Raw genomic sequence first — 12,572 nt, forward strand, 5'->3', positions numbered from 1 at the left:
AGGGAGAGCATGTAAATGAAGGGGAGGAGTATATTCATGAGGGTGTCAGTGATGGGAAAGATAGAAATGCTGGACACTGGCTACAATCAGGTAAAGGCAATGGTAGTCCCACTGAACCAGATAAGAGGCACTGTGTCAGATAATGTAATTAATTATAACAAAGGTTGCAAGGCATTTGAGAAGAAAAAGGAGGGATACTCCAATCCATTTGAATGCTCACAGGAAATGTTTTGTAACTTTGGTTTGGACCATTGAGCACCACTGCAAAGGTGAGAAGCAGAAACTGATCAGAGGGATTCAGACAGATGATTCAGGAGAGATGGTGTACACCTTGAAGACCACATGTTGGAGAGCAGGAAGAAGTTGGAGATGTTGGTACAAGGCTTTGTTTCTGAAGCAGTGAGGAACTGGACAGAGGCTTTGAAATGGAAGGGGCAGTACTTGAGAGGGAACCATTTATAGTGGGCCATGGGCCAAGAAGGAAAATTAAATGATCATAAGACATTGGAGCAGAGGTAGTTCATTTGGATCATCACGTCTGCTGTGCCATTCAATGAGATGATGACTGATCTAATAACCCTCCATTTTCGTGCCTTTTCCCTATAACCCTTGACTCCATTTATGATTAAAAACCTGTCTATCTCTGCCTTAAATTCTGTTTACTCAGGAAGTCAGTAGGAATGAATTTGAGGGAGTAGAAAGAAGGTTTTCTAGATGAGATGAGCTCAAGAAGAGAGATGAGAGAGACTAAGAAGAAGGTAGAGACTGCAAGCTAATGTTAAGGGGCCAGAGAGTGATTTGGAATAGTGGATAAAAGGAAAAGGCGGAAGTAGTGAAGACAGCTGGGGGAAATATGAAATCTATATTGATGCTGTTGCAGAAGTCCATGAGTGCATCCTAATTATTGTTAGATGTGTAGGGTGCAAGGGGAGGAGAGGCGTTTAAGAATGTGTTTAAATTAAATCTGTTATGATCCCATTAGAGATCAAAGACTTTAAAGATAACAGATTTCCCAAATGTGTAAATAACTAAAATACTAGATTTCATGTTGTAAGGCTTGTGAAACACAAAGTAAAAAACACTTAGGTCAAATATTGGAGGAGCAAATGCAAATGCTGGAATTTGTACTGAAAACAATAAAATGCTGGAGATCAGTGGATCAGACAGCATCTATGGAGACAGCAAGATAATGTTTTGAATCTAAATTACTCTTCATCTTGTGTGCAGCACGGTGGCACAGTGGTTAGCACTGCCGCTTCACAGCGCCAGAGACCTGAGTTCAATTCCCACTTCAGCCGATTGACTGTGTGGAGTTTGCACATTCTCCCTGTGTCTGTGTGGGTTTCCTCCCACAGTCCAAATATGTGCAGGTTAGGTGAATTGACCATGCTAAATTACCTGTAGTGGCAGGGGTAAATGTAGGGTTGTGGGTCAGTGTGGATTTGTTGGGCTAAAGGGCCTGTTTCCACACTGAGTAATTTAATCTAAATACAGAACTGATGTTAAGCATAGTATTATTAGTTATAATATTTAACAGGCAACTGACATATCAAAGTAAAGAAAGGATACTTTTGCACTTGTTAATTAACTCAGTTGAGATACATCTTGCAACTTCTACCACTGTGCGTTGTACTTCTGGCAGAATGTCACATTATAAGAGTAGTTTTCAGTGTTACTTCTATCTCTTCAGCTCTCCCTGCTCCACTAGGTCAAAACTACAGGTGTACTTTGAGAGCTTCAGTCTGAGATTTCCCGATCTCACTACCACCAGCTAAGTCCACCTCGGCAAATCTTTGTTCCTTAAATCTCTCAAAGTCTATCTTTTCTCTCCACTTCTTATCAAACAGTGAGTACAGGGGTCCTACTTCTCCACAACAGCAACTGCTTTGATCCTGCACACTGTACTAATTGCTTTCCCTCTCTCTGTCTCACAGAGCAACTTTACTGTAAGTTACTGCATACAGATGTGAACACTGTCACTTAATTTAAACAGGTTTCAGTTTGAGTTTCACTCCATGGCAACCAGACACTATGGGTCTGCTTCTGAGCTGCGATGCTTCAGTCCCCAATTAAACCTTTTATTAATGGAGACATTTTCAATCATAGACATCTTGTGAAGTCTAGCGGTCATAACAAAAGAAGCATATCACTACTTGAAACTGAAATCTATAAGCTTTGTTTATTGGCCGGTTCAGGAGCTGACCAATACGTCTGAATAAAGAAGTTGCTCTTTCAGAGATTTCAGACTGAACACAAACATATCTTGTTAATTAGACGCATTAATGTATTAACATTCTGCGAACATCCAATCCCAGTTTATGGGATACGATCCATGAGCTTTGCTAAGCAGTGATGCGTATCGACCATATTTGACTTGACCACTTATTTTAGAGAGCTGCATGAAGCCTAGTTTATGTAGCAGTGCAGCCAAATGTTATAGGCACACTCTTGCAGAGTGGTTCTGTTATAAATCCAGTACTCCAAAAGTTAATGATAGAGACATGAGTTCATGTCACATCATGAGACTTTGGGGATTTAAATTCAATCAATTAAAAGAAAGCTACATTTAGTAATGGTGATGGTAAAATACTAAATTTTTGTGAAAACAAAACTAATTCACTTTAGGCCATTTAGAACTTAGCACCAGACCCACAGCAATTTAATTGAATCTTACATGCCCTCTGAACTATCCTAACAAGCTATTCAGTTGTGTCAGACTGTTACAAATAAAACATAGATTCCTGGGATCAACCCAGATACCAGACTTGACTCGGCTCAGGCAAACCCAGTTGAGTCCTCTTGGAGAGATATCCCACAGATCTGGTCAAGCAGCAGTCAGTGGGATATTTCCGGGACTCCTCCATCTATGGAATTTGCTACCCAAAGTGCAGTGGATGCTGGGACAGTGAGTACATTTAAGGAGGAATTAGACCAATTTTTAATCGATAATGGGTAAAAGTCAGGAAATTGGGGGTGAGGAGCATATCAGCCATGATTGAATGGCGGAGCAGATTCGATGGGCTGAATGGCCTAATTCTATTCCTATTCTTATGAACAATCACTGTCTCTTCTATCTGGTGGGACAGGATAGATCTGCCAGAGTGCTGGGATAGAGGGATACATTCGAGAGCTTGCCCCTGTAGTTTCTTGACGTCGAATTTAGACCTTATGACTCGCATAGCATTGCGTCAAACAAGGACATAGAAGCCTCCTGCTGCTTAACACGTGCTGCCCTCTCTCAGTTGATGAATCCCCCCCAGGTTGAACACCACTTTGAAAAAGCTCAGAGTAACAAGGGCACAGAATGTATTTTGGGTGTAGCACTTTAATGCTCATCACCAAGAATGGCTTGGTAGCACCACTACTGACTGAGCTGCTCAGATCATGAAAGAAATGGCGATAGACTAGGCTTGTGGTTCGTGGTGACCAGATATGAAAGAAGAAAACAACAGCTTAGATTTATATAGTGCCTTTTAACATGGTGTGCATTCCAAAGCATTTAACAAGAGCGACAGCAATAAAAAAAAGTCCTGTGTGATTTTTGACATTGAGCCATAGAAGAAATCACAAAAGAAGTAGGCTTTAAGGAGCATCTTATAAGGAGAGGGATTTAGAGAGGTTTAGATTTGGAATTCTACAATCTATAAGCAAGACAGCTGAAAGCAAAGGGAGGGGAGATGAAAATCAGGAATATTTTGGAGGCCGTCATCAGAAATGCAGAGATTACAAAAGCTTGCAGGGCGTGTGGTGGCTAGGTCATGCTGAGAGTCGACATTGAGACTGAAGATTTTAAACTTGAGGTGTTGTCAGATGGTGAACTACTGTAGTCCAGCAAGCACAGAAGTTGGGAATAAAATTTGGAGCCAGCTGTCATACAAACATGAGTCAGGAACAAGGGTAGGCCATTCAGCCCCTTAAGCCTGTGCTGTCATTCGAACAGATCATTGCTGATCTGTCTGTAACCTCCAATCCACATTCTCACCTATCCTGATAACCTTTCACCCCTTACATAGAAGAATCTATCTACCTTCACCTAAAAAATGTTTATGAACTCTGCTTCCACCAATGTTTCAGGAACAAAGTTCCAAAGGCTCTCGTCCCTCAGAGAAAACAAAATTGCCTAATCTCTGTTTTAAATGGGGAATCCCTGTCTTAAAACAGTGGCACCTCATTGTAGATCTCCTGCAGGAGGAGACATCCTCCCCATAGTCATCCTGTCAAGGTCTCTTCAGATGGTACATGTTTCAATCAATTTGCCTCTTCTACTTTGAAACTCCAATAGATACGAGCCAAGCCTGTCCCACCTTTCCTCAATAGACAACCACTCCCTTTCCAGGTATTTGCCAAGTAAACCTTCTCTGAACTGCTTTTAATGCACTTGTTGCCTTTCTCTGATATGGATAAGTGTTTTTAAATGAACACGAGTTTATCTAAGGCGGAAATTGGGAAGCCAGATGTGAGTTTATTAAAGCAGTCATGTCTAGAGGTTGTAGAGTTATGAAGGAGAGTTTCAGCAGAAGGTGAGCTTTGGGAAGGTCAGAGACAAGTGATTCTCATCATTGTTAAGACCATATGACCATAAGCAAAAAAGAACAGGAGTAGGCAGTTTGGCCCCTCATGGCTGATTTGTGTCCATTTTCCTGCCTTTTTTCTGTAGCCCTCAATTTCACTACTGATCAAGAATCTATGTCAGCCTTAAATATATTAAAGACTCTGACCCCACGGCTCTCTGGCTTGAGATCGAAAGACTCCCAACTCTCTAAGAATAAATTCCTCCTCGTCTCAGTCTTGAATTGGTGCTCGTTAATTCTGCGATTTGTCCTTTCATCCTAGACTGTCCCATGCAAGAAACATCCACTCAGCACTTTCTCCGTCAAGCCTCTTAAGAATCCTATATGTCTCAATGAGATCATCTCTCGTTCTTTTAAACTCCAGTGATCATTATCATTTGGGCTCTGCATGAAGGCAAGTCTTGTGCTGATGCTTCATTCTGAGCTGTTTTACTCAACAGTTATTTATTTTTTAAGTGGTGGTTGTTAATGTCTTCCACTGTCTAGTAGTGCAAGGTCCGTCTCAAGTCCACCTTAGCCAAAACAGGTGTTGGACTGGTCCTGTTGGCATTGTTCTGAACCACATGCTAACTATCGAGCCAACTAAGTTAATCATCCCATCCCTGCCTCCAATAATACAGACATGAGAAGGGTTGGGCAGTCTTGTTGATGTTGTGGAAATGTGGTCATGAACTCAACCTAAGGACAAACAGAGCACTCAGATTGAAAGTGATCTGACTCAGTTAGGTGGGCAGGGAATGGAGTTTCAGGGGAAGCTGGATATTCCTGGTCGGGTTGTCATCCTGATGCTAGTTTTGATTCCAGGTCAAATTCCAAAATGGCCAACGTCTTCCCAGAGGCAGGCAGTCGCTTCCTAGGTTCCCATCTAATGGAGCCTAGGAAGTGGGACCACCAATGGAAGATGTCAGTGCAATGTCTGGGTGCCAGCCTTACTGGCACAGATCGGTACTACTTGAGATGGGCATGAGATCATGAGGCTTAGAGGCAGGCGCTGTATCCCACTGGGCTCCCCTGTGGCTGCCCAATGGCTCCAGGTTAGCTAGTGTTTAGTAGGAGGAAATGTCTGCTCCTTTAAGTGAAACGCCTTGGTCCAAAATGTATCTGTCTATAAATATAACTAGAACAAACATCTGAAGAGCAGCTGTTCCCCTCTGCTCACTATTACCTCTAGAGTTGCCAAAATTCTAACGTTAGCCCTCTCCTACATCCCATCTCGCTCTTGTTCTCTCTCACTCTCTCATATATTTTTATATATATATATATATATATATTCAGCAATCGTCAGCTGTTTCATCCAGGACCTTGCTTCCATAACGTCAGACAAGGGGATGGTCAGAATTCCATTTCTAGTTCCTCAGATAATGAAACAGTTCATACTCATAAGCATCAAGAACTGGGCAACATTGCGGCATATGTGCCAGATATTGACCATTGCTGACAAGAGAGAATCCAACCAGCAACCCTTGATATTCAACTACATCCCCATCACCAACCTCCATCATTATCATCATTCTGGGTGTTACATTGACTTAGAAAGAACTGGACCAGACCCACAAATATCTGAGCGACAGTGTTCCCTGTGTGTATGTGGAGTGAACTGCCACAGGACATGGTAGATGCAGATACAGTTACAACATTTAAAAGACATTTTAACAGGTGCATGAATAGGAAAGATTTAGCGGATGTGGACCAAATGGAATTTAGTTTAGATTGGGAAACCTGGGTTGGTGTGGACGAGTTGGACCGAAGGGTCTTTTTTTCCCTGCTGCATGACTCTATATGATACTGGTTTCAGGAGAGAAACTATCCATACCTGGGCTGGTATGGTTGACACTCCAGACCATATGAATAGGATTTCCTGTTAAGTGGCCTGGCAAACCCCTCGGTTGTAGCAAAACTGTTAGAATTATAGAAGGCTACTAACTTCTCAGAATAATTAGGAATGAGGAAAGAATGCTAGCCTTGCCATCTCAGGAAGAATTTGGTTGAAAAAGCCTCAATACAAGAAATCCAAGACCCATAGTAAGCTTTCATTCCTGTCTCTGGTGAAATAGATTAGATTAGATTAGATTACAGTGTGGAAACAGGCCCTTCGACCCAACAAGTCCACACCGACCCGCCGAAGCGCAACCCACCCATACCCCTATATTTACCCCTTACCTAACACTACGGGCAATTTAGTATGGCCAATTCACCTGACCTGCACATCTTTGGACTGTGGGAGGAAACCGGAGCACCCGGAGGAAACCCACGCAGACACGGGGAGAACGTGCAAACTCCACACAGTCAGTCGCCTGAGGCGGGAATTGAACCCGGGTCTCTGGCGCTGTGAGGCAGCAGTACTAACCACTGGGCCACCGTGCCGCCCACCACAGATACATTTTGGAAATAAGTGAACTGAAATATAGACCAGGTAAAAACAATGACTGCAGATGCTGGAAACCAGATTCTGGATTAGTGGTGCTGGAAGAGCACAGCAGTTCAGGCAGCATCCAAGGAGCTTCGAAATCGACGTTTCGGGCATAAGCCCTTCATCAGGAATAAGGGCTTTTGCCCGAAACGTCGATTTCGAAGCTCCTTGGATGCTGCCTGAACTGCTGTGCTCTTCCAGCACCACTAATCCTGAAATATAGACCAAGCAACTAACCTGGGACTTCTATTCAGCACAAGACTCCCCCAAGCGATGTGTCATTGTGGAGCCCTGCAATGTTTTTATTTTGAGTTTAATTTGCTCTGTGATATTTTTGGCACACTGATTAATATATTTGTGATTAAATTTTTCTCTAAGCTATCTTAACAAAGTGTGACAGTGCATTTAAAATAAATAGGTTCATGACTGTAGTAAAATAACACATTAACTAGTGTTAAGGTTCCATCTCATAGAAGAACATAACTCCTAAAAGGGAAAATTTCACTCTGTACCAGTTACAGGGAAATAATAAATGCATCCGTTGTAAATAGATGTCTACTTCTTCATTGCAAATCATGACCAATGGAATACTTCACTCAAAGTATGTATCGTGGGCGTTCCACTAAATGATAGTCCTCTGTGTTACATTGAGTTTCTATTTCTCGGATTGAGTTTCTATGTAACTATGTAAAATAGTTTTGACATCTCCAGTCTTAATGTTGGGAAGAACTAAGCAGGTGAAAACATACCTGATTTCAAGAAGTGGTGAGAGTGGGTGATAAATGACATGAAAGAAAACATCAAAATTCACCTTGTAAGATTCAACAGGAGTGATTCACTTGTCACATGCATCACTTTGAGAATTATTTTGCCTGGAAGAAAGCAAGTCTTCATATTTGTATGTTCTGTTTCAATTAATGAACACCAAAAGATCCCTGGGGTGGCCTAAACCATCCATTTATGCTGCAGTTGTTGGCCATTGGAAGAATATCAATGTGTTTGTAAAGTGTACAACAGTTTATTTGAATTCAAAGATACTTCTAAACTCCATTACACTTAAGAAGTCATTCTTGAGGTTTTGTGAACACAACCCACTCTTCAAAAGCAACATCAGAATGTGTTGTCTATTGTGGAATTACCCAATTGTTTGCAAAAGTATTTGTTCTCCTTCGTTTTTCTTTCCTGAAGCGGCAGAAAGCATTGTTGAAATGATTAATAATGGAAAAAGGCTGATCTGAAACAGATTTAACAGTTTGCAAACCACCTCTCTCATAAAACCACTATTGAACAGTTGGCATCTGTCTCTTGGAGAATCATAAGGACATTTATCAGTATTTGAGAAAAGATGCTTGCTGTTGAAGCTTTTCAATCAGCACTCATCAGGACAAATGCAAGAATGCCAAATTTCAAAGTGAGTACTGTTTATCCAGCATGAGAAAAGGATGCTGATTAATTGGCAAATTGACGAAGTGGTCAAAATGTTGCCCTAAAGAATGCACAAAGGAACTGTTATCTCCCATGCTTTTGTTGATTTCAAGAAAAGTATAATGTTTCTTGAGGATAAATATTAGTAACTTCCAGGAAGTTTTGATCAGTCAGCATCCTTTTGGTAGACAGTGTAAATTGTTACTCTTGATTTTGAAACTTGGTATTCTTGCATCTGTTCTGATTAATGAAAGATGACGAGCTGCAACATCATGTCTCTATTTAGGAATGATCACTGAGTGAGGTAATTAATGTTTGCAGTCATCAGTGTTTCTTGAATTTTCTTCATGAGTGCATAAGCAAGAGGATTAGAGTTCAGAAAAAGGAAACAAAATTGTTAAATTGACGTGTAGAAGTATTAAAAGGCTTCAAATATTTGTGAGCTTAACGTAAGATGTACATTTCATATGTTAACAAATTTTTAGTTTTTGATATGTTTATGTTGCCAGTTGACTTTAAATAATTTTACGTTTATGTAAGTACTGTACAGTGGTGCACAGTAACAGATAGACGATATGTTTAGAAGGCATATCACAAGATAGCATGGGTGGGACATTACAGGGCAATGAATGAATGGCTGAGGAGACTGTGCTGACTTGCTACTCAGAAGGAATATCAACATTTTCTCATTCAAAGGGTAGTAAAAATATGTTGTATAGCAATCCCCCAATCCAGCCAAAGGATATGACATTTACATGAGGGTATTATGGAGCAAAAGCAGGTGAATTGAGATGAAGTACACAACAACCATTATTTAAATGAATGGCAGGTTGCCCAAGGGCATGATTGGGTTTTCATGGTCTTCAAGTTCTTATGTAGAAGTTAGATTGGATCCATAGAAATCAAAAAAGTGATGCTTTTTTCAATTTATTTTTCACCTTTTTCAAAAACATGCTGGATATGATTCCACAGATTCCAGCAATCGTCCATTACCTCAGTCAGTGATTGCTCTTAAAATAGAACAACTCTCCCAACATGTAGCAAAGATTTCAATGATGGAAATTTCAGCTTTATTAAGCAGCTGTGATTTCCTGCCATATACCCCGTGTGGACCTCCAAGTGGTGGAACTGTAGACTAGCCCCGAAATAAATGATAGCCTATATATATGAGCCAGGGGGATGCATTACTGCTTTAGCCTGTCCGACCATATACATGCTTTTTTCCCAGTTATCCCTGTGTGTTAGTGAGTGGTAAGACCACCGGTTGATTTCTTTTTTCCCCTCCTTACCCCTCCCACTGCCCCCTCCCTGTCCTTGAGATTGCAAGGTCAGTTGTATGATCTCTACTGTAGCTTGGGTTGATATCAGTACAAACTGAAATTGAACTTGGGACCCTACCTTTATAATGTGCTAGTTCTAACACTGGCTCCCTGAACCACCATTTTGTGCTGGAAGACTCTTTGAGATTGTGTTCCAAAGGTTTGCTGTGTTGCAGATGAAACATTTTAACTGCAGAAGGTAGAGTATTTAGTTCATGAGCTTAATACTCCATATCTTCACAAATTTGTTATAAGCCACCATTAAAAACTTAGTTGGTTTTAAGTTAATCACCTCAGTAAAATGATTATGCCTTTTCCAACCTTCAAAAGTACAGAATTGAACCAAGATGTAGTCTGTTTTTCCGTGTTATATAAATGAACAGTCTGGAATGGGATTGTATCTTTGACATTAAATATGGAAACCTCCTTGGAAAACCAAGACTAAATAAAGGCAACAAAAACAAATTGCTGGAAAAGCTCAGCAGGTACGGCAGCATCTGTGAAGAGAAAACAGATTGTGTTTCAGAACTGAGGAAGGCTCACTGGATCCGAAATCTGATTTCTCTGCACAGATGCTGCCAGACCTGCTGAGCTTTTCCAACAATTTCTGTTTTTGTTTCTGATAAATGGCATCTAGGGGTTCTTATAGGCTTTACTGCATTAAGGCAACGTGGAAGTTAATGGCAGAATCTTGTAGGGGGCCTGAGTAACATTGGCTGTGAAGAGATTTATGTTAAAAATAGAGAAATCTTAACATCAGGAATATCTTGCTGCATTTCTTATGTTTTTGATGAGCAGCGTGGCTAGTTACTCATCAGTTTTAATTTTCCTCTTGTCTGCCATGTTCAAAGCTAATGTCAGGAATTGTGCAGGGCAGCTCTGGACTGAAGGTGCTTATCTAAGTGCATGACGGACTTCTAAGGATGAAAAGAACGTGTGGGTCTTTTGGTGGAAAATCTGCTGAGTTATGAGTTTCTGCAGGAATACTATAGTACGAAGGGCTAGAATTGGGCATAGGGCATGGGGTAGGTGGTTAATGAGGTGCATTTGGCAAGATACGGCGAGAAATCCCACTGAGCATGAAAATCCTTTGCAAAAAACTCCACACAACTGGCACGTGGCCAAAAAATATTTGATTCAGCCCAATAGTTTTTGAATCACTTTGGCTTATTTAAGCATGTACTTTCCTTCAGGAGATCATAATGGGTGTGGTAAATTTGCACACGAGCCAAGCGGCTGACCTCTGCCATTCTTTGCTTCCTTATCTTCTTCCAACTGAAGTTAATAGTTGAAAAAAATCCATCGAACTGAACCAATACTCATGCGAATGCTTTGTTTTCACCACTTTAGTCGCAGCAGAAGTGCATCGTGGGTTTTGCCCTTGTGTGCTGTTTCGCTATCTCTGTCGCTCTGATATTTTCAGCTGTGGATATTCCAGGCAGCGGCAATGACATGGAAGACATTACCGAGGACAACTGCAATAGGAATTGTCGGTAAGAATGAGTTTACTTGAGATAGGCTCATTGATATCTTGCCCTCTAATTATTCTCCTCTTTCCTCACCCCCAACACCAGAGTCACAATATGTAGATACATCTGGGTTTGGCCCCAGACATTTTGGCAGTCGTCCAAATGGTACACTTTCATGAATGGGAATCTAGCAACCTGACTTGGAAATGTTCCTACTGTGGCACTCGGTCAGAATCTAGGAATCTAGGAACTCCCTCCCTGTTGGCATTGTGGGCATACCTAAACCAAATGGACTGCAGTGGTTCAAGAAGGCAGCTCATTACCACCTTTTAAGGGCAACTAGGGATGGGCAATGAATGCTGGCCTAGCCAGCGAAGCTCATTTCCTTTTGAATGAGTTTAAAAAAAACTTGACAAGTATTACAGTCGAGCCTGTCCCTCTGTTCTGTGGGCCAGGATTCGGGCTGGGGAGAGATGGTGGTCATAAACGAGCCACTGTACATTATTCTCAATCGTCAGACTCATGCAAGTTCAGACCAATTAAAGCCCAACTGATGCAGCCATAATTGAAGGATGATAAAACAGCATGGGCCAGAAGGTTTCCGGCCAAGTGGCTCAGTATCACACTGGGCAGGAAAGTGTAGCCACAGAGCCAGCTGTGTGTTCCTTCCTTTCTCCTGTGCGATTGATGCAGGTTCGGTTTGTATTGAACTCTTGCCAACTGTCCATAACCTCTTTGAACAGCTGGGATGTGCCAGCAAGGTTTCGTGATGAAATGTTTCCCTGTGTTTGCTGACCTGTTTTGATTCTATGGATTTTTTTAAAAAAACTTTGCTTGTTGAATGTCAACAGTAGCATTCAATGAGTTGCTAAAGCACCCTTGTTCTGTAACAGATCAGATACTCCAGGTACACTGGTCTGGATAGAACAGGCTGCTTGACATTGTGAAAAATGGGACATGATAGATAGAAGTATGCAGGGCTTAATGTTATGCTGTGGCAAGGGGCACATTCACCTGTTGGAATCCAGTTGTAATCCCACTTTATCCATTTCTGGGAGCCCTGATGGGACTACTGGTCTGATAGGTAGGTAGTTGCCCCATCACAGAGTCACTTCTCACAGTTGGTGCTTTGCTAGGGGATCAGTTGTTTGTCTGTATTGGTATTGTAACAGGCCGATCAAAAATCTGTCTATCTCTGGTTTAAAGTTATTGCTGGAGCTAGGGGATATAGTACTTCTGTGGAAGGGAATTTCACACCTTGTGTATTGCCTTTGTACATTCCAGGTAATACAAGTCTCCTTTATGAAAGTTAACAAGAAGTGGACAGGGCGGGAGTGCTGTCTAAGTTGACATTTGGAGCAGAGCTCACGACAGAACA

The 12,572-nt window shown here is 41.5% G+C and overlaps 1 protein-coding gene across 3 annotated transcripts in view; it reads left to right on the plus strand.

Annotated features, from left to right (window-relative positions):
• The window catches only part of LOC122552660 (inactive phospholipase D5), a 91,398-nt gene that overhangs the window by 2,184 nt on the left and 76,642 nt on the right, over nucleotides 1-12,572 (plus strand). For all 3 annotated transcript variants that reach the window (XM_087991202.1, XM_087991203.1, XM_043695480.2), the window contains exon 2: nucleotides 11,076-11,218. In XM_087991202.1, coding sequence (XP_087847328.1) covers nucleotides 11,076-11,218 — 143 coding nt within the window. The remainder of the gene's footprint in view (nucleotides 1-11,075; nucleotides 11,219-12,572) is intronic.

The sequence above is a fragment of the Chiloscyllium plagiosum genome, unplaced genomic scaffold (genome assembly GCF_037043375.1).
Source record: "Chiloscyllium plagiosum isolate Xiang-an unplaced genomic scaffold, Cpla_swu_hap1 HiC_scaffold_10, whole genome shotgun sequence".
Lineage (NCBI taxonomy): Eukaryota > Metazoa > Chordata > Chondrichthyes > Orectolobiformes > Hemiscylliidae > Chiloscyllium > Chiloscyllium plagiosum.